The 22,937-nt window shown below is 34.5% G+C and overlaps 2 protein-coding genes and 1 long non-coding RNA gene across 4 annotated transcripts; all 3 read right to left on the minus strand.

Annotated features, from left to right (window-relative positions):
- Positions 1-1,907: 1,907 nt before the first annotated feature.
- On the minus strand, positions 1,908-5,656 carry LOC132703240 (uncharacterized). Of its 2 annotated transcripts, none has more exons than XR_009619037.1 (3): positions 5,465-5,656; positions 5,341-5,404; positions 1,908-2,178 (listed from the first exon to the last, which is right to left on the minus strand). It is a non-coding gene; the product is annotated as an uncharacterized LOC132703240 (long non-coding RNA). The 2 variants fall into 2 exon arrangements; XR_009619036.1 differs by having other exon boundaries at positions 1,908-5,291.
- Positions 5,657-7,061: 1,405 nt separating this feature from the next.
- LOC132703185 (acyl-CoA Delta(11) desaturase-like) lies at positions 7,062-10,868 on the minus strand. The gene is made up of 6 exons (XM_060672312.1): positions 10,808-10,868; positions 10,456-10,586; positions 9,850-10,055; positions 8,907-9,092; positions 8,563-8,823; positions 7,062-7,131 (listed from the first exon to the last, which is right to left on the minus strand). Exons 1-6 carry the CDS (start codon positions 10,866-10,868, stop codon positions 7,062-7,064), a joined length of 915 nt encoding a protein of 304 aa, XP_060528295.1.
- Positions 10,869-11,844: 976 nt separating this feature from the next.
- LOC132703149 (acyl-CoA Delta(11) desaturase-like) lies at positions 11,845-15,353 on the minus strand. Its single transcript, XM_060672268.1, has 5 exons — positions 15,107-15,353; positions 14,919-15,049; positions 13,786-13,991; positions 13,411-13,596; positions 11,845-12,291 (listed from the first exon to the last, which is right to left on the minus strand). Exons 1-5 carry the CDS (start codon positions 15,297-15,299, stop codon positions 12,033-12,035), a joined length of 975 nt encoding a protein of 324 aa, XP_060528251.1. The 5' UTR covers positions 15,300-15,353; the 3' UTR covers positions 11,845-12,032.
- Positions 15,354-22,937: the final 7,584 nt, after the last annotated feature.

Here is a 22,937-nt window from a genome sequence, read left to right on the forward strand (position 1 = left end):
CCTTTCTAAGGAAAGTTATGAGCTTCCAAAATATCAAAAATTTCCACGCGACCTCAAAAAAATAAAACTTTTTACACTATTAGAATCCCTCAATTTTGCGAAATCATACTCCATCGATTTTAAATTTAATTTCAATATGCCCTGCTGGATTCAACCAAATTAAAAAAAACATTAGAATCTCTAAACTTTTATGCGCAACCGATTTGACATTTTGCACACCTTCCTGAAGAAAGTTATGATATTCCAAATATTCAAAATTTCATTTCAAATTATAATATTATTATAGTTCCCTTAAACACTTTTTTATGCCTAAATTTGGCGCCAACTTACACCGCCAAATTAAAATTCCTCACGGTCAAATCTGACTGATCCTACTTATCTCAGTCTGAAAGGGATGATTTGGAAGTGTCAAAGTTTCAATTTGTTTTTATTCATTTTTTAATAATTTTTATTTTCAGTATTTTGGTTACTTTATGTAAAATCTAATCAATGGATCATCTCTTATCTCAATTTCACGCCCTTTGTTGATCACGTCAGTGTGCCTTTTCATATAGACCCATCCGACATGTGGCGAAGCCTGTGATAACGCACCCAATCTAGCACCGAATACTAACAGAGAAATAATTTGAAATTAATCAAATTACGTTTTTCGGTTATGTGGGCAATCTAGGTTAGTATTTAAAATTACTTTATTATATAGGTTGTTTCCAAAATGTAAAATGTACACTAAGCATAGATTTTTTGTGACTACTTAAGTATTGCTTTTCTCACCAACCTGAGATGATGAGAGTAATCTCCATACAAAACACCGCTTTTTTATAGCGGAGTTTAAAAATGAAGTTCGGTTATATGTACTATTTTGTACTTTTTTATTTATTTTTCTCCTTAGTGACTTTTTCTTTCTCTTTTTTTCCTTTTTCTCTCTTTTCTGTATATTTCTTTCATAGGCGATCATAATTGCTGATCGGTATGTACATTTTAAAATGTCCACTTTCATTCAACTGCGACTGACAGGGGTGAAACTTAATACACACAAAATATTAATTTATATTTATACAAGCAGTGGTGTCATGCAATTGCAGCTTAATCCTGCTTGTTACTCAGCTAGCACAAAATATACCAAATATACCAAATATACCAAGTACCAATTACTACTGAACTTAATCTTTATACTCAGCAAAATTAGTGAACTAGCTGATCACAATAGTATATTTTATATAGTATAGTGCGGTAAACGGCATTTGACTCACGAGTTTATTTGACACGAGCGGAGCGAGTGTTAAATAAACGGGTGAGTTAAAAAGTTTACCGAACGTGTTGCATACTATACTTTTTCTACGAACGTTAGTTTTTGGGTACATTTTCGCAAAACACGAATACATTCACTGACATGACTGTCAAAATTGACAAACGTCAAAATTCAAAGTGTGGGAAATATCTCCGAAAACATCCGATTGCTCCCAAACCCGTGCGGTAAAATCCCGGAAATGTCCGAAGTGGCTTGGATTCGTGGGAAACGAAACCGACGTGGTAAAGCGACGCTTCCCGCACGCTAGATCGGTGCGTAATTAGGTATTTTACAGACGATAGTAGAAAAAATTATTTGCGGTGTACAATGTGTCTAGTTTTTGTTGTTATTACAAGGTGCCCGCGTAAATTATTTTGTACCCTTTTATATAGCACGATGAAATTTGGCATGCATATATAATTAAAATGTCCAATGTTTGACCTAAAAAACATATCTCAAAATATGAAAATAACAGCAGGGCGCCATTTTAAGTATTTTAATGCTTGCAAATGTTTTATTACTTTTCTATTACTTACCCGTGACTTAAATTTAGAAAATAAATAGTTTCATCATTTTATCGACTATTTTATTAAAATGTTATATATTTTATAGTAAGTAATAATTTTTTGAAAACTTCCATAGCGATTCCATATTACATTTATTTAGTTTTAATCAGTTTTAGTAAGTTAGTTTGGATAGTACGCGAGTGCCTTCGCCGCATCGTTTAATAGTCTTTTGAAGCAACTTAGGCGGAAGAGTTTTCAACTCGTATGTCCAACGGAGTTTATAAATTTTCTGCGATGCAATCCCAATGAAAAGCGTGTTGAAAGTAGTGGGGGCACCTCGCTATTTTTGAAAACAGCGGTGAATTCTACCTTGGTATTAGGTTTCTGAAATAAAGTGAAATTAAAGATTTACTTTTCAAGTCAAGTTTAACTCGTACTTTTAAGAAATCAAACCCTTCGTTTTTTTTATAAGTCCTAACATCAAATGAGGTTTTCATGAACTTCATTTTACTAGTTAGTTTAATTTTTTAGTTTGTAGTTTGTAGTTGATAGTACTCAATGTAATAAATGGCCAACCGATTTGAAATTTTGCATACATTTCTGCGATAAGTTATGACCTTCCAAAGATCCCTCCCGACCTCAACCAAATTAAAAATTTTGTAAATCATTTGAATTTTTGCCATTCCGAATATTCAAAATTTCAATTCAAATTATGTTTTTACTTAAGTTTCCCCCAGGTTTTTAACCAAACAACCATTGCTTTATGTCTAAAGTTTATTTTTTATTATTATTTTTAATTTCACGTTTAAATTACAAGCATCGATGCGAAACTTTATCAAAGGCTTTGTAATGTAAACTTATTCACCTGAATCAAGTGCAAGTTGTCTGAGAAATAAAATATGTCAATTCGTTTTAACTGATTTGACAGGAACCAAGAGATCATCATCATCATAATATTTAAAAAAACCGCCCGACCTTGTTCCAATTTGTCACTTACAGTAACAAAGTTCTATTTTTGTTACAACCAGATTAAAATTGTTAAATCCAGTGCCGTCCCTAGAGGTATCTTAACGAATATAACGTATTGTCAAAAAGATATACGCTACTAACTTTTTTTACAGGCTATTGCAATACTATTTACAAATCTTCTGGATTCCTCCTGCATTGGTTGTTGATGAATTGAACTTGCTTGCATTGCATGAATTAAAAGTAGTAATAATAGGCCGGTTAAGGAGCAAAAAATCGCACATAACCTCAATCCCAAAGTACTCTCAAAGAGAAATTATTTCGACATTTTTCTTTACGCGGCACCTACGAATAGATCGATGTGCTCGCCTCTACCGTTGAAGAATACAATAACACAAAACACAGAACGAAAGGTACGAAACCGATCGATCTGAGTAAGAGCAACGAAAAGAGAATTTTGAAAACCGCGTATAGTCGCATAAAAATATTCGGTCCTCGTAAACTTAAAGTCGGTTACATCGTTTTAATCAGCAAAGTCAAACACGAGTCTAACAAAGGTTATACACCGAATTGGACCACGGAATTATTTAAAATTGTTAAAGTGCGGGTTACTAACCCCGTAACGTGTTTGCTTCAAGATATGCAGGGTAAACTCATTATGGGCGGGTTTTATGAAAAAAAAAATTCAGAATACAGTTAACCCTGACTTATATCTCGTCGAAAAGGTGTTGCGCAAACTAGGCAATATCGTTCTAGTGCGCTGGTTGGGATTGGATAACTCGCACGACTCGTGGGTAGACGACGTAGACGGGTTGAAATAAATTAATAAGTTCTAAGATAAATACGTGCGCATGATGACTCAGGAGCAAATTGTGACATCCAACGAATTGTATAATTGATTGGAAAATTTCGAGTTGCAATTTCCTCAGTCAGAAGTGATCCAGCCTCGTTCCTGTAGAACAATAGCAACAAGAAACCAAAAAATCTGCGACAAAACGAAAACAAAGTGCGTCGATCGTATCCCGCAAGAAGAAGAAGAAAACTACGACAATTGAAGCGTTTGCAGCTCCAACGCCGTTAACAGATTGGCTCGAAGTGTTCAGGGACGGCAAAGAAAAAAGTGTCATTTGTGATGCCTTCAACTTAAAAAGGAACTTGGAGTCTCAGTTGGCGCGATTAGAGTGCAATATCAACGAAATAATTTAGCTTTTAACGAGAACTTAAAGTAGTAATAATGTATATAATAAGTAAATTATACAAATCCAAACTTCTGTGTAATTATTATGTGGTGTTAATACATCATTACATAAAAGCCTTATTTACGGTTATATATTTATAATAAACCACAGAACATAGAAGACCTGCGATCAGACAAGCGTAACTTTTTTCCATATTTCGCGTCACCGTGAAGCATTAACACATTACATTGAACAAAACTTCTTCAAAGCAGCTTTGACACCAAAATTGTTTATTGTAATCCAAAACAAATACAAAATTTTTCTTTTTATATTTTTACCCAGTTGAAATATAAAGAAATATCGAGTGGCAAGATTTACAAACTAAAATTTCCGCATATTTCATCCTGTAATAACTGACCCATAAAAATCAATGGTTGGAGTTGCCAAAATGCTATTTCCATAAGACGGTCCAAATATCTTATTCAACAGAATTAATTCTAAATGTAATAGAGAATTCTCATCAGATATAATATTTAAATGTTAGTATCGTTAGTTTCCAAGATAACGGTGACTCAAGCAAGAAATCAGCACTACACCTAATATTTTCGCAAATTGTTTTACTACAAAGGCTTTCTAATGTGAGTTGTTTGACCATGATCTGCAATAAAAATATAATAAAAAATTATTTACGCTTCCGATTCCCATACAACCATTTGATTTATATTTGTCTCGCCGCTGCTGCTTTGTAATCCTAATCCAAAATGCTTATGTTGGTGATTAAGAATAATTTTTCTAATAGCTTTAAGACGTTGAATTGTCGTTTGTAATTTTATTTTTAACCAATAGATAAATCATTTTCCATAGAAACGATTTGGTTGCAAGATTCAATATTTTTATTTAGTCTCCTAAGTCACACATCACTATCTCTAACAGTGAACTTGTCGAAAATATGGTTTTTTAATTTTTGTAAGGAAAAATTAAAATTTGCGCTCTATGAATGATCTGCTTTACGCTCATCGGGATTTACTATATATAACAGTAAATAATACTTGCCCTGTATAATATGTAGATCAATTTTGAATTATTTTAAATTTTTGTAAAGAGTTGGTCTTTCCAATATCTTTGGCTCCCTCGTAGACCAGTTTGTACTCCCCCGATGCAAATTTTTCTAGTCTCGGACGGAAAGCTTCTGTCACACGAGTAGGAAGAAATACTACGGAATTTTCTAATTGTAACAATTTTGGCGCTCGTAATTTTGAACGGAACGCCTAGCGCCAAGTCATACAATTTGACAATCGGTTTTTCAAATTCTCCCTCTGCGAGACAGGTTTGATTCAGTTGACTTAAGTTCATCTATAAATTATTATTAATTATCATTTTATCTAAAAAAAAAGAAACTTACATTTAAGATTGCTGCTGTTCTAGTTGTGGTTACGGGGTGGGAGTACTAAGATGATCTTTAAAACCTTTATAAGATAATAACAAATGTTAAAGCATTAAAATAAAACAATAAAAAAGGTACTTACTGCTTTTTGGTACGAACACCAAACCACTAAGTTAACTTCCGCATTGTACTTATGATATCAAACAACAAACTTAACACTGACAAAATAGAAAAATGACTCGCATTTATACGGTGCGTTCGAATCGAAAATGGTGCAGTTAATACTTTCTAAAAGTTAACAAACAAATACACTTCCACGTTTAAACTCGACACGGATTTAAATCATATATTGTACGCCCGAAGCGGTTGCGTCTCAAGTCGTTCCCGTTTGAAAGCACGTTGACCCTGAGACTCCCACCTGCATAGTTCTCTGGCGACAACATACGTTCATCGCGTTCATTCAAATCGGCGTTAGTGCTTGGGAGTAGAAGACCTTTTGATTTTTAAGTCACTTGTTATTTTTAATTTAACCATGAAACTGCAATGAATACAGAAGAGCGATGCCCATTTCCCTATGTTCCTACAACGGTAAGTTTTATGATTTTAATTACCTTTATACAGTGCGAGTCTTTTTTTTTGTAGGTTTCAGTTTTGGCTAATTTTCTCAGTGATCTCTGAATAACAGAAAATAATTATCACTTTTTTGGTCAGTTTCTACCTGTTTTTCTAATATGATACTTCACATTTTTTTACGTTGCATAATAATCAAATTAAATTGAAGTATATATTGTTTTTAACACCTTTTAAATGACAGGGAATATAAATGTGAATTTGGGTATGCGTGTGTAACTTTTAACAAATATAAGATGATTTTTAAAATTATTCGATGACTCCACGCCGTCATTTACTGAAAGTTTGTTTTAAAAATGTTTTAATGACAGTGAATAGAAATGTGAATTTTGGTATCCGTGTTTAACTTTTAAAAAATAAACAATTTTTAAAATTATTTGATTGAGTGAGTGAAAGTAGTTTATTATTTGCAGAATATGCTACTAAACATCAACAAATTTTAAACAAATGTACATAAAAATACAAGTATTAATAGTAAATTTAACAAATCACAATCATACCTAAAAAAATAATATTAATAATAATAATCAATGACCCCACTTACTCAAAGTTTTGTTTAAAAAATGTTTTTTATAGGAAATGCGACATATACATACTTTGTTTCTTTTAGTTTGTTCTAGAAAAAATATCGGTTTCTCCTTTTGACAAGTCGCACTTTAAGTTGGCGCATCATATATTTAAATCACAAAGAGTACCGGGGATTAGAATTCCCGGTACTCTTTGTGACACGGGCAAAGGAGTGGTGGTCGAAAGAGTGGGAGGGCGAGGCACGTCCCTAGTATACAACAGAACAGCAACAGGAACATCAGCACCAGCAGCAGGAGCAACCCGGTGGATGTTCGACAGAGTGGGAGGAGTGCCCTTCCCTGACAGAAATAAAGGAACGGGAACATCAGCAGCAGGGTGGGTGGTCGACAGAGTGGGACGGCGAGGAGTGTACTTCCTATTTAGATTCCTTGAGGGAACGGGAACAAGAACGTCAGCAACCGGCACACCGGGGGCTGGCCGACGGAATCGATGCAAATATACACTCCTCGCCAGACCAATTTTATAAAAAAAATAAAATATCTTAAAATTGAAGTTTATTTAATTATCCTCCCCATTCTCCATTACCGCATCACCGCGTCCCCGCCATCTGCCGAGGGGGACCTCGCGGTGACGCGGGTGCCGGTTGGAATACTAACGAGAGGGCGCACGCGACATCTGGCAGCAACGGGCGGAACACTAGGACGGCGGGGCTCCATGCGAGGGGGTTCTTGGGATTGATGTTATATGCGGTTTTTTGCTCCTTAACCGGCCTATCATAACTACTATGGAACTTGCAGAGCGTAATTGAAACTATTTGAGTTAAGCACTGCAAGTTCCATAGTAGTAATCAAAAAGCCAACAGGATTATTAGCGAAACATCAGCAAGTTTAATTGGTTTCTTGAGAGCTTAACTGAAACAGTTCCAGTTAAGCACTGAAGAAGCCAACACGATGATTGGCGAAACATGAGCAAGTTCAATTCATCAACAACCGACGCAGGAGATATCCAAAAAATTTGTAAATACTAATGCTTTTTTGCAATTTTTGTTATTTCATTTGAACGAGCTACTAAAAGTACGACTATTTTGGCTCTTGTTAGGGGCCGTGATCCGGTAAAACCGTTTCGCATGTTCACATGGTTGGAAAATAGGTATGTTGACAAGATATTCCAAACAGCATCCAACCTTGGGATTGTTGTAACCATGTTTAACCAAATCTCACTTCTAACCTTTACCAAGATGCTAGAAAAGAGAATATGTAAAATCAGAAGCTCGAACAATGAATTACGAGAGATAATAGTATATTATGCAACAAGTGTGGTAAACGGCACGAGCGACGTGCAACGGAGCGAGTGTTTAATAAACGAGTGACTTAAAAAGTTGTATTTCACAGAAGGGAGTAGAAAAAGAATTTTTTGTTTACGAACCGATAACGTCACGCAACTGTTTATAACTACTACGATAATCGCTGTGTGTTTTTTGAGAACAGTAATGAGAATACTTCACAGCGAGATGTTTAATACATTTAGTTCATTTAATTCATTCTGCAGTAATTTAATTATAACATATACTTAAATGTATCGGTGGAATCAAATAACATATTTCGTCATTTATGCAATGTCATTCGTACATTACATAAATAAAATATAAATAATATAAATAAATAAAATATAAATATAAAAAAAATAAAAATATATTTCTGTGTCAAACATATAATGTATTAGTTTATAACAGGAAGCAACAAATATACTAAACCATTCTGGTTTTATTCACATTCCGGAAAACTGGTATCCGCCCATCACTTGAAAGGCGATTTCATCAAATTAAGATAACCATTAAGTAAAATCCAATTAACTAAGAATGGAAACTTTATTTTGTATTGTATTGTAGAAATTAATAGCAATAGGTACTAAAAAGATTTTAATAAAATACTCAAAATTATTTTATCATTTATCGATAAGAGGAACAGTAGAACATATATTTCATACATATACATACATTTCAACTATTTTTTTTGGAATCGATCATATTGCATAGTGGATAAGTACGTAAGTACATTCAACAATCATTAAAAGTTTTTCTACTTTGATTCCATATATTGAATTAGTTCGTGGGTGCCATCGCCACACCGTTCAATAGTTTTCTGAAGTACCTCAGGCGAAACAGTTTTCAAATCGTATGCCCAACCCAGTTTATTAAAGAGTTTAATACCAATTGTCGTGATATGGAACATATGCAAAAATTCTGATGATCTGTAGTCCCAAGGGAAAGCGTGGTGAAAGTTGTGGTAACCCTCGCCCTTTGTCACAAGTGACACAAATAAATTCTGCGTCGGTTTTAGGTTTCTAAAACAAATATAATAACATATGGAATAAAGCTAGAGAGCGTATTTACAATAAATATATAAATAAAACGAATTTATACTTACTTATCGTATGGCTTGTTTCCATAGTAATGTGCTAAACTATTTACAGTCCAAATCGCGTTTAACAGAGCAACGTATTTAACAAATGAATTTGCCAGAATGGAGACCATCCATGGTTCACCCCAAAGTAATGGTGGAATCATTGAGGGAAACACAAAGCAAAAGAACATCTTAAACAACCCGTAATATCTGAAACATAGATTTTAAAAAGATTTGATTTTAAGGAGTCCGTGGACGATTGGATTCGTATTGGTATCTGATATACATACATTGTTGTTTGGTTTGTTAATCCCCTTTTCCGTTATGTCCTATTCATTGTAAGTTAACTATAGGGTCGCCATTTTTTGTAAGCACTCTTTATTACAAATTTTGCGGTACATTTTACGAAGAATAAGCAAATATATACCATAACAAAATATACTTTGACAGCTCAAATTTAAAACAATGAAAGTGATTTTTGCGGCTCCTCGTAAACTTTAAATAAAAAGTGTGTGATCGCTTTTTAACATTAGCCTCTGTTTTTTGTGAGTGATATATAAAGATTGAATTGATGGCACTCCTCAGTTCGCAATCAGTCAGTCCCCGTATCTGTTTTCATGTAAAATTCGTATACATTTTCGTTGATTTTTGCCACAAGCATGCAAAACACTTAGCTAGACGGAACTGAATAATTATTTGATAGATTATATAACAACTAAGCCGCTGAGCAGGGTTATTTGGCCAGCTGCTCAGTATGCCTGTTCGTTTAGAGGTATGGTTTACCACAGAATATCTAAGGAAGAAAAGAAAGAAAAAAGATTTTTACATTAACAGTGCGTAAAGAAAATAACATTTTCTGAGTTTTTTGTTTGTTCAAATGACGAAAATTGTGGTAACCCTCGCCCTTTGTCACAAGTGACACAAATAAATTCTGCTAACCATTCAAGTAATGCAGACTTTCCCTTACTTTGTGTGAAACCTAATCATTGGATCATCTGTTAGGTCACTGATGTCGATTTGACGCCCTTTTTCGATCACGTCGGGGTGTTTTTTCATGCAGATCCAACCAACGTGGGAAAAAAACAACCCTCTATTTATGTTATGCGGGTCAGCGTTGCTGTCCGAATATTTGTGGTGAACCCTGTGATCGCGCACCCAATCTATCACCGAATTCTAAACAAAGATGTTTGGAAATCAAATTAAATATTTCTTTTTGTAAATAATGTTTACACCATCGCTAGATTTAAATATAGCCCAAATTATTATTTTTTCCACAATCGATTAAAATTCAAATTAAAAGCAAAGTCGGCCTTTTTCCTTAATAATGCTGTGTTTTCACTGGTTTATGGAGACCAAATGATAAATGTATGTCTAATCTTTATTATCAAAATCAAAAAAATTCTTTTGAGAAATATTATATTTTATAAGCCAATAACATATCTATCTATCTAACTATCTTGATTTTCTATTAATGAATATCCGATTAACTTAATTTCTATTTACATATAATACCACAAAATTTGGAGGAATAAATTCTATATGCGCATGCATTTCCTGCGAAAAAAGACCTTACCATTCCACTCATCGAATGTAAAACCAATAGTATAACTTTCAACCTTGTGTTGGCTTTAAATGCTCGGTGGGTCCAAAGGCGATGGGCCCCAGCGGTTACTCCGAATCCAGAAATTATGAAGATGAAATATGCTGCAATAAGCGTGCACTCATTATAAACAGTAGATTTTAAGAAAATAGTATCTTACCATAAACGATGGTCCATGGATACTTCTTATAATCGTGTATAAAGATATAGCACAGGGCCACTGTATGAAAAAAACCCAGAAGAATAATATTTTTCCACACGAGAGGAGTTTCAAATTCGCCGAGAAAACATTTATATTTTTTTCTATTCCCACGATCACCCCCACTCGCTTTGGGGATGGTGGTGATTCCTGGTCGCAGTGTACAAATTGAAGAATCGACGACCATGGCTGCTGAAAAACTGCATTGGCACTCGTATTCATACTTGCTATTCTTTTCAACTGCGGTCAACAAGGGTCGAACTTAATAAATATAAAATGTTAATATCTATTTATCCAATGCAGTGGTGTCATATAATTTTAGCATTTTTGTTACTATGGTTTCATTGCAACAGTTATCAGTTTTCCAGCGATCACAAAATATAGCAAATAGAAGCCATAAGTAGTCGAAAAGGTAAAGTTATTATAAATTACTTCTAATTTGCTATACAAGGCAATATTGAAAATTTTCAATTTTTAAATACTGTTCGTAACTCATTGTTGTAATAAAAAAAACGTTTCTTGAAAGTCAGATGACACACTTTACTTTATTTATAAAAAAAAACTGTGCAAAATCATCATCCAGGTCACAGCACATATTAAGCGGGTGAAATTCGTTTCCGTAGGTAGGTTCCTAATACACTTGACCTTTTTTGGATTCAGTTATTAGGTAAAATTCTTGAATTAACGTGAACTAGAGATTTAGATTGACTACAGAACAAAAAGAAGCAAATTCTTAATGCAAAACAATATATTCTAAATGCCAAGAAATTCTTGAATTGAGGCTAGACAATTATACAACCCTCTTATAAAAACCTCAATTGAATGGTTAAGATCATAGTAGTTTTAAAAAAGCTTTTTGAATTTTAATACGAAGTTCTTCTAAATTCAGGGTTTTCAATGCTCTTAGGTGCGGCTCAGCTGACTGGCATACATAATGTATTTATAACAAAAAACAACATAGTAAAAAATTCTGGATAGTTACCTATCCCTTAAAAGAATAACGCATTATCCTTATCTAATATGCCTATGTATTATTGTTACTAATTAATAATAATTAATTGATTAATTAGTTTATTATTAAGAATTAAAAATATTTAACTGACATAGAAAAGGAATTGAGGTTTGTAGAACCTAACACTAATACAAACACAAAAATACTCGAAAACCATGTCACTATTTAATTTCGCAGCAATCATTTGCTTATATACATTTTAAATAATTTGGTCCAGAAATTCGGATGGAGGCGGGAGAACAAATACAAGTTTTCTTCCAAAGAAGATATTTCTATAGTAATAATCAAAAACCCTTCAACGGTGGATTCCATATCAAATTGATCTAATTTTGAGTAGTTTCAGTTAGTTAGTTTGGATAGTTCGTGAGTGCCATCACCACACCGTTCAATAGTCTTCCGAAGTACTTCAGGCGAAACAGTTTTCAAGTCGTACGCCCAACCAAGTTTATGAAAGAATTCAATGGCAATAGTCGTGACATGGAACATATGCAAAAATTCTGATGCTCTATAATCCCAAGGGAAAGCGTGATGAAAGTTGTGGTGCCCCTCGCCCTTTGTCAGGAACGCCACTAGTAAGTTCTGAGTTGGTCTTAGGTTTCTGAAATAAAGTGAAATAAAAGATATGCTTTTTAAGTCAAGTTTAACTCTTACTTTTAAAAAATCAAACCTTTGGTTTTTTTTCTTAATATGAAAGGAGGTTTTGATAAATTTTAATTTAACTACCAGCTGTTCAAATATTTTGTTGCCTTTTCATATTCTTTAAATTGTTGCTTAATAATTAATAATTTAAATTTTCAAGAACTTATTTCATATTAAACTAAATCGTGGTTAAAATGCTCAGTTTTGATAAACATAAAGGAACTTTCCTTCTATTCAAGAAGGTAAACCGCTTTAGTAAAAAAATGTTAGGTTGGAGCCCTCTGAAGCAACTTGAAATCCAACATCAGTGTTTAGTTACAATTGCAATTCACTGAAATTCACTCTAAAACACATTATGCACGGATCAAGCATGCAAAAAGTGTCACTCTAGACTTCAGCTTATGGTAAACTTGAAGGTTCCCCCATCAACAAAAGAGCGTTTTAAGGTCTTTGAATTGAATTTTGGACAATTTTGCACCACCAGTTTAACATTTTGCACACCTTTCTGGGAAAAGTTATGACCTTCCAAAATTTCAAAATTCCCTTTCGACCTCAACCAAATGGAAAAAACAATTAAATTATTAGAATATCTGAATTTCGTGCATTATGCGAAATTTTTCGTACCTTCTGAAGATAGTTATTCCGAATATTAAAAATTTCAGAATCAAATAATATTATTATTTAAGTTTCCCAACAACCAAACAAGTACTTTTTTATGTCTAAATTTTGCGCCAACTTACACCGGTCGGTGTAAAAGTTTTAATTATAATCTAAAAGGTGTGGATTATGTAGGATCCGATTTGGAAGGCCCTGGGAATCTGCGCAACCTTTTAAATTGATTGCGCAAACTTGAAAGATTCTTATGACATGAAAATGTTTGAATTTGATTTGTTGAAATTTTGGAAGGTCGGAAGTTTTTCCAGGAAGGTGCGCAAAATTACGCTAATATTGCTCTCTCAGAGCATCGCGGTTTATGAACAGTGCAACTAAAATGACTAGAGAAGGTAAAATTTCTCTATGTCTTAAAATGAGTGAGATAATAAGTTGATGCCTACGGGTTTCTAATTTATGTACTAACTTATCGTATGGTTTGTTTCCAAAATAATGTGCTAAACTATTTACAGTCCAAGTCGCGTTTAGGACCGCAGCGTATTTAACAAACGAATTTGTCAAAATGGACACGATCCATGGTTCACCCCATAGTAATGGCGGGATCATCGAGGGAAGCACAAAGCAGAAAAACAGCCGAAACCACTGATAATACCTAAAACATAGAAAATAATGTTTTTAAACACATTTAAATAATTTGGTTCTCAATCGAAATCAACGATTTAAGGATTTATGAGGACCTAATCGGATTTATCTCAGTCCGAAAGGGGTGATTTGGAAGTGTGAAACTTTCAATTTGGTTTGATTTTTAAAAAACAATTTTTGTTTTCAGTATTTCGCTTACTTTGTGTGAAATCTGATCAGTGGATCATCTTTTATGTCACTTATGTCAATTTCACGCCCTTTCTTGATCACGTCAGGGTGCCTTTTCATGCAGAGCCATCCGACATGAGCGAAAAGAAATCCTCTATTGATGTTGTGCGGATCGGCGTTAGTGTCTGAGTATTTGTGGTGAACCCTGTGATCACGCACCCAATCTAACACCGAGTACTAATAAAAAAATAATTTGAAATTAATACAATTACTAATATTTTAATGTTTTTACAATTGTCGTCATACTGTTTCCCAGTTCATTCGCCTGCTTTTATGAAAAATGATAAACTTAGTTTGCAGATCTTGCCATAATTTGCATAATTTGGTTGAATCGTTTAAGCTGACTGCCTTTAAGTTAAGCCAAGTTAAGTTATATATACATAAGTGTAGATAAAATATACCCTTTGGTTTAGTTTTCGTCAGCGCGGTATTTCTTTGTTTATTATTTCTACATGCAATTACAAAGGGTTATGTTTACATTATTTCTTTTAACGGACGTGAGCCGTGACAAAAGGAAGCCGCTTTGCGTTGTTTCCTGAGAGTTCGGGTGTACTTTTGATGCGTACCGACGAGAGGTTTAAAAGCAGGTCACGACACTTGACTACGGGCATTATGTATTAGACGATCAAACTAAAAAGACGTAAAAGACGTGGGTAACGCGGAAAGCCGCTTACTCTTTTTCTTTAATAAGACGAAAGACGAGTGACGAATTGTAAGACGAAAGACGAGTAGAGGAATTGTAAGACGAAAAACGAGTAGACGAATTGTAAGACGAAAGACGGGTAGACGAATTGTTGTTGTCCATGTAAAAGTCCAAAAGAAGTTGTTGTTGTGCGCTTTGTAAATAAGTGAAAATATAGTCTTATTTAATTTGCCAGAACGTCGGACTGTGTTTATTTCCTCAGAAGCTTAGACTAACGATAACCATTCCTACATAAGGCAACTGAGAGATCGAATTAATATGCTTATTTATATATGCTCGTTGTTATTTAATGCATGTTGTCAGTATTTAAATGAATAGTGAAATGAAAACAAAAAGATAAAAACCCCTAATAAATGCAACATTACACAACTTTAATTTCTCTTCTGCGCAGTATGGCTTACCATTCCAGTCGTCGAATATGAAACCAAAAGTATAACTTTCAACGGCGTCTTCACTTTGTATGATCGGTGAGTCCAAAGACGGTGAGCCCCGCCATTTATTCCGAATATAGAAATTACGAATATAGTATATGCTGGAACAAGCATCCATTAAGAATAACAAATGTTAAGCTTTACCCAACCTATCTTACCATATACCATAATCCACGGATGATTTTTATAATCGTGTATAAAAATATAACACACGGCCACTATATGTAAAATTGAATGAGAGATAATATTTTTCCACACGAGTGGGGTTTCGAATTCGCCGAGGAAACATTTGTATTTATCTTTATTCGTGATTGCCGGCAGTGTGAAATTTGGCGAATTATCGATTACCATAACTGCTATAATTAAAAATTCGCGCTAGTATGCGTAAATTTGCTTCAAGCTGCAGTCGACAAGTGACTTATTTTAAGACGCAAACTTATTATAAATAAAAAATATATATGCATTGCAGTGGCGTCCTGCTAAATGTGCGACGCAAAACCTAAATCTATCTAAAAAATGTTGACCTCAACATTAAATTCTAATTCTAAACGGGTCTAAAATACTTTATTCTTTTTTTTAGTTAGATTTTTCAACGTGAAGTTTTTCAACCAAAAGTTTACTGATTTTTCACCATTTCAAGACCCACGTCTTGTGAGAAGTAACATTATGTATGGTTTTTGTTACAGCTGCGGTTTTAAAGGTTCTTCATTAAACTCTATACTGTCAATTTGAAATAAAAAAAATATTTATTAAATCCCTAGCATATCTCTCCGAACCTATTCTAGAACAGAAATTTATTAAACGTTTTTTATAATCGTATTCAATATTTTTCTTTTGATATTTCTTATGTCTATTTATAATATAATAGTATGTCACTTGCAAAATGAAACTAGTAAGTTAAGTCATTTTTAACACACATTATTTAAAACTATCTACCACAGTTAGTAAACACCGTGTTTAAAAAAAACCCGGCGAGCCCCGATTTTTACAAAGTTCATCTTTATGTCAAAAATCGTCGAAAAGTGCGTTGATGCTCAATTGCTCAACTTTCCTGAATTCAATAAGTGCTTTAGAGTTTAGTTTACGTAAATCATTTATTCTCTAAAATAATGCAGTAACGTGTTGTAACTTGAGCAAAGCTTTGGAGTGTGAAAACTTGTTGCAGTTTTACAAAAGGGGTTCTAACGGTGAGGGTAGGGGATCTGACATTTGCAGTAACACAAAACTCCATGGTGGGACCTTAATAAATGTAGAGGTACAGAGGTACTCACTTTATACTCTCCCTGATTGGACAGTCGAACGACTAGTTTCGCAAAAACTACGCTAACTGCGCAGAGGGTCAATGGAAACCTTCATGATAATATTGACTATTTACTGCAGATAAGGAGAAAACTTTAGATGCTAAAAAAGTTCATACGGACATAAAACCAGATATAAAATAACTTTGTCTGTGCATACTATCGGGTGGGAAGGGGTCAGTATCGCCCCAGGTACTGGGCAGGGTTTCAATAATTTACTTATTGTTGCTAATAGGAAATTACCGGAAAAGTACTTCAGAAAGAAAGTGAAATAAATTTTAACTGTTAAAATATATTTCGATAATGAATTTTTACATTTTTAATTGTTATAATGTGTATTATTATCTAGCTGCAAATATTTTTTTTTAATTTCTTGCATAGATGAAACGTTCGAACTTTTAAACTTTAATTGTTTGTTGTTCCTGATTAGTGTTATGTATTGCTTCGCTATGCTTTTGTTGGCCATTAATTCACACAAGATTATTTGTCGAGCACTTATAATCCTCCTTAGTTTGGATCTCAGTAACTATTTCGATTTCGAACGGCCCAAGTATAAGGGCAGAGACGAATTATAGTAATTGAAAGATACGAGACAGATCACTTCTAATGAAACTCGAATAACAAAACCAAAGGGCGCACTGAAATTTGCCAGATTATAGTATGACCAAGTCATCAATGCTCCCGTTGCGGTGCTGCCATTTGGTGCGGCGGACATTAATTTGGTAAGTTTTCAGAAATAAAACATATTTCAATTAAATTTGTATATATTTACTTAGGTTGTTATCCAGTAACGGCAAGAGCATTTATTATTCAATACTTAACATAAATTTATATATATATATATATATATATATATATATATATATATATATATATATATATATATATATATATATATATATATATATATATATATATATATATATATATATATATATGAACTTGTTCAGCATATTTATGATAAACTAGATATCGGAGAGACAGTAATCGGAGTTTTTTTCGATTTATCGCGCGCCTTTGACTCCTTAACCTTCAGTATAATGGCAAAGAAGCTGGAATGCTTGGGACTCAAGGGGCCTATCAATGATTGGATCATATCGTATATGAATCATAGGAAAATAAGTGTCAAAATAAATGGAACGTACTCAGACCTTTATAGCGTCAGCCTGGGCACGCCTCAGGGGGGAACTTTGGGTCCATTATTATTTCTTTTATATGTGAACGATTTGCCGGAATTTCTCAACAGTGACTGTCGTGTCTTTATGTACGCGGACGATACGTCCGTCTTTGTCTCTGGAAGAGATGCAGAAGTGCTGATGGATGATGTATCTCTTGTTGTCTCACAGTTTAATAACTTCTGTAGGCAAAATCATTTGATCGTGAATGTAGAAAAGACAGTTGTGGTTGAGTTTACTGGTCAGTACATTAAACCTTTAGCTGGCTTATCGATCAGTTTTGCTGGTTCGCCATTGGAAATAAATCAGACCACGAAGTTTCTTGGTCCTTATATTGATAGCTCCTTGAGATATATTATATATATATATACATATATATATATATATATATATATATATATATATATATATATATATATATATATATATATATATATATATATATATATATATATATATATATATATATATATATATATATATATATATATATATATATATATATATATATATAATATAACTTAACTTGACATGACACTAATTGCCAATAGTTATGACTAATTATAAAGCACAAATGTATTGTTAAATATAAATATGGGATTTTATAAAATTAATCGATAAATTGATATAGATTTATCCTGGACTCGTCGAATTTCAGCTGCGCCCCATAGAACTAAAATTGGTCAAATAATTGCCCAGCAATTATTAATTACCAGGCGCTTAAACTTTTTTTGTAAATTGGTTGCTCGTCAATACCGAAACAAAGTTTAAATAGTAATTTAAAAAAAATGATTTAATTAGTTCAAGGTTCAGAGAATTCCAAGAAAGTAAAACTCCACCGCTTTTCGAATTTTCTCGTAACGAAACGTACTTCGGAGCCATAATACAAAAAAATTGGAACATGATTGGTTAGTGGTTGCTGCCATTTTGCTTTGCTCTTAAGGCGCCTACAGACAGTCGTACATGTATTAAGACATGAACGGGCGTCGATGTTCCGTCGTACATTGATGTAGATTGACTATTTTTATCTCCACACGTACAGGCTTGTGTGTCAGTATTGTTCGCCATTTTAGTTTTGTCAACCATGTCGAACGAAGATGATAAATTATATTTAGTAGCATTAACGTGCGTTTGCGTTAGAAAAAGAAAGCAAAATCAACTTAAGAAAAAGCGCTGTCTATGAAGGAAATGGGTTAAAGATTGGCTATTGCGAAGAAATCAATATTCTCATATTAATTTACTTGAGGAGCTACGGTTAGAACCTGACGATTGGCGCAACTATCTCCGCATGGATGAAGATAGTTATGTAACACTCCTAGAGTTGGTTACACCGATCATTAAAAAGCAGGACACACAGATGAGGTCTGCTATATCGGCACATGAAAGACTATCAGTCACATTGCGGTATTCAGCCACTGGAAGAAATTACGAGGATTTGAAATTTTCTACCATCATTTCTCCACAGTCATTGTGTAATATAATTCCACAAACATGCAGTGCCACTTATGAAGTGCTAAGGGATGTACAATACCTATATTACCTTAGTTAAAATAAGTACAAGCTCCCATAATATATTCTATTTTTTTTAATACAACGTGAAAAAATTATGTTACAAATAACTTGGAACTTAATTATCTTCAGTCAGAGGGTTATACTCTCCAAAAAATCTTGAAGTTGTGGTGGAGCTTCCCCCGATATTTTCTTGAGAAGTGATCTCAAAACCCTGAGTTTGAAGTGATGTACTCGGTAGCAAATACGTTTGCATTTCATGTATTCTGCCTGATATATTTGACACAAATTAAATTAAGACAAAAGATGTTCAGATTTTCACAGTTTTTAATGCTTTATGACAACTGTTTCGGCAACACCATGCCTTTATCAAATACAATCAAATTTGATAAAGGCACGGTTTTTGCCGAATCAGCATAAAGCATTAAAAACTGTGAATATCTGAACATTTTTTGTTCTAATTTAATTTATTTTAAATGGATTTTCATCAAGTAAAAGCCACCTCAGTCCGATTTTTGATATATTTGAATTTAATAAATAATTATTCTGCTCTTGATGTTGCTTTAAATGCTATATACCGGAAGAACCTATGCTGCACTCTTTCTATGACCTGTATGTGGACGTTATACGAATAGAGGAACAATTATCCAGGTGTGGACGCAGGAGGGAGCAGAACAGTAATCTGAGAGACGGAACACTCTGAAAGTCCACCGTACAACGCCTAATAAAGCCTAAAATCTGAAGTGATTTAGACACAATAAATGAAACATGTGTGTAAGTCAACTTAATATCGAGTAACACTCCAAGATCCCTTATTACGGAGGCCTGCAATAATGGTGTCCCTTTTATGTTACACGTAAAATGTTGGGGTTTCTGCTCCGGTAAAAGTTCATTTGTTGGCATTTATTAATATTTGGTTCCGTTCCATTTAAATCGCTCCACAGCGATAGGTGATCTAAATCGGACTGGAGTTTTATACAATCATCAGCATTATAGACCCTCATATAGAATTTTAAGTCGTCAGCAAATAATAGGAAACATGCCTGATGAAAACATGAGGCAATATCATTCACATAATCATTGAAGAGCAGGGGTCCCAGGTGCGATCCTTGTGGAACACCAGAAGGCACTCTAATTTCGGTGGATTGGAGGCTCTGGACGGGCACAATCTGCACTCTTTCAGTAAGGTACGATGTTAACCATTCCAAAAGTTTTCTCTAAATTCCAATATTTCGCAATTTTTTTATTAAGATTTGATGATTTACTCTATCAAAAGCCTTTAAAAAGTCTGTGTAAATGGCATGAACGTGAGACCCCCCTCCAATGATTCCAGTAGAAAATCTGTGAATGTGAGCAGTGGGAGAAATCCAAATTGTTGGTCGATGAAGCAACCTTTAAGGCCAGAAGATAAATAGTCGCAGACTAAACTTTCGAACACTTTAGGATTACAACTCAGGATACTGATGGGCCCCTAATAATTGACTTGCGAGTTATCGCCGGATTTTAGGATAAGGGTAATGAAGGTTGATTTCCAGTAATTTGGTAAAGTTCCCGTTTTTAAAGAATGGTTAAAGATTATATAAAGTGGTCTAGAAAGTATGAAGCTGCATTGCTTAATAAGATATGGTGGGAGGCCATCGGGACCGGATCCTTTGTTTTTGTCGACAGTTTCTTGTAATAGATGAAATCAAAATGTTCAAGTGTGAGAGGTTGACATCTCCAGAAGGTGAGACACAGTCCCCGTCACTATACATATTCGAAAAATAGTCTGCAAATTAATTGACAATATCGTCACCCACAGAACAGGTCATGTCGCCAAAGTGCACAGCCGATGGAATAAAGTTTCGTTCCTTTTTACTGTTGACGAACTTGCAAAAATTCTTAACGTTTTCTGTTAAGGACGATTCAGTCAGAAATATATATTCCTGGTAACACTGCAATTTGCATTTAGCTCTTAAGTCTGAAAATCTTCTTCTTCTTCTTCTCAATTATTGTATCTTTAAGCTCTGGGGAAAACCAAACTGGAAACTTCTTAGCCGAAAACTTGTTTAAGGGAACGTAAATATCGATAGCTAAATAAACTATATCGTAGAACACATTGATCATATCCTCAAGGGTTCTGTTAGCAAATAAATTATTCCATTAGAATTGCGACAAAAACTCAGTCACTGCTCCCAAGTTCATTGATTTAAAATCTCTATAAAAGCCGTCACCCCTTAGACCAGAACTGTTGAAAGGTACTGAATCACCTTGAAAGGAGAAAGAGAGTGGTGGGTGAAACATGTCTATTGGCAGCAGAGCACTGTCCTCTTCAACCATTAAAAAAATTTACTACTAAATCTAACTATATTGTTTATCGTTGACAGATCCTCACTATGCCCGAATCATTATTTGAGGCAACTCCTTTAGCCCAATATCGTGCACTGAGTCCGTACCGATCAGGGCCGTTCCGAAGACTCCAAATCTTGCCCATGCCAAAGCAGATGATGAGGGATCTCCTCCCCCTTCCATGTACCACATGCACTCCGGGTCGTCTCCAATGCCTAACAAGCAAAGATGCCTCCTAAGCCTGCAATTTCCTATGTAGGCCCCTGTTAGTGCTTTACACTCACTTGTGGGCAGTCGAAGCAGCTCCCTGGTCCAAGGGAGGGCGGGCCCATTTATCATAAGCCTCGCATGCCTCATTCCCGGAGCAACCCTCCAGCCCACCACGGCCCGTTCTCTCACCCAGGCTTCGAGCCTCACGCACGGGGCGATCCCCAAGCGGGACTCTGGTCCCATATGCCTGTGCGAGGAGCCCTCCCTGGGTAAGGCGTCCGCTGCCTCATTGCCCCGGATCCCGGTGTGATCCGGGACTCAGACCAACGTGACATTCCTCACATCGGCCACTTTCCTCAGTACCCATTTGCACTCCTTAACCAACAAGGAGCGCGTGCGCACTGCCTTTAACGCCATAAATTTAGCCCTACTTGATTTGGACTATGGGTATTGTATAATATGGTATGAAGTTGTCTGTTCTACGTATTGTAATCCAATGTTATTTGTCCTATGAGTGTACAGCCCAAGACTAGCAACCAATGAATGCACGTAGGTAGTGATTACGTTGATCCTTGATGTTGCAGGGTAAGGCTAAAAAGCCATGATGAGTGTTATTCTAATTTTTAATCAGTTAATACACTTTGTGAACCAAAATGTTGACTTTTCTTCAGGACTATAAAAGTCCTGAATATTACTGAATATTACAACGGCCACATGAGTCCGCTTTTTGCTAAACTTAACCTTTAGAGAATCTATTACGAGTTACCTTCGATCTGAAATCGATAAGAAGACCGGTTACCCCCACCACAAAATATACTACAAATGAATTCGCCTGTGTTGTGAATTTTTTCGTGGATTATTTGCAATTCATATGCTATTTTTTAGTTCTTATTCCCAAAATTTATATAAACATAAACAACAAATGTGAGTATATTGTTTACATTAAAAACATTATTTAAAATCTACGGAAAATATCCGATCGCTTCCAAACCCGTGACCCAGGTACCGGAAACAATATGCTTAACGAAGTTAGGGTCTTAAGATGACACTGTTTGCACGCCTGATCAGTGCATAATTGGTTATTTTACACTAAGCAGTAGTAAAGTGTCTTTTGTTACAACCTTGTGTAGGGAATTGTTGTATACGTACCTATTTTCTGCGATTGTGCGAAAGGTATTAGTTAACAATTTTGCACCTAAAGTTTTAGTTTTTGCACAATTACAAACAATACTTTGAAATTTAACAAATGTGTGCTACACATTCAACTGTGTTTTTTGAATTCACAAACTTCACTTGCTATATAAAATTTTGCACTTTTTGCACTACTTGCACATTGAGTCGTTCCCAAAGCAGAAAGAAACGTTGTTTATGTGAAAACTTGAAAATTCTGACAGGGCGTTATTGGGACGTTGCCATTATTAAATTTAAAAAGGTTAATTATATAAAATGAAATGAACCAGTTTATTTTA

This window comes from Cylas formicarius, unplaced genomic scaffold, assembly GCF_029955315.1.
Source record: "Cylas formicarius isolate icCylForm1 unplaced genomic scaffold, icCylForm1.1 PGA_scaffold_6__28_contigs__length_40554024, whole genome shotgun sequence".
Lineage (NCBI taxonomy): Eukaryota > Metazoa > Arthropoda > Insecta > Coleoptera > Brentidae > Cylas > Cylas formicarius.

Excerpts from the sequence above, each read along its gene's own strand:
- LOC132703185 (XM_060672312.1), bottom strand. The coding sequence starts at position 10,868 with ATGGTCGTCGATTCTTCAATTTGTACACTGCGACCAGGAATCACCACC. Across the intron at positions 10,587-10,807 it reads CACCACCATCCCCAAAGCGA|CATATTTCATCTTCATAATT; the intron begins GTGGGGGTGATC and ends CGCTTATTGCAG. Across the intron at positions 9,093-9,849 it reads ATGATTAGGTTTCACACAAA|ATATTACGGGTTGTTTAAGA; the intron begins GTAAGGGAAAGT and ends TCTATGTTTCAG.
- LOC132703149 (XM_060672268.1), bottom strand. The coding sequence starts at position 15,299 with ATGGTAATCGATAATTCGCCAAATTTCACACTGCCGGCAATCACGAAT. Across the intron at positions 13,597-13,785 it reads CTGATCAGATTTCACACAAA|GTATTATCAGTGGTTTCGGC; the intron begins GTAAGCGAAATA and ends TCTATGTTTTAG. Across the intron at positions 12,292-13,410 it reads GGAAACAAACCATACGATAA|AAACCTAAGACCAACTCAGA; the intron begins GTTAGTACATAA and ends ACTTTATTTCAG.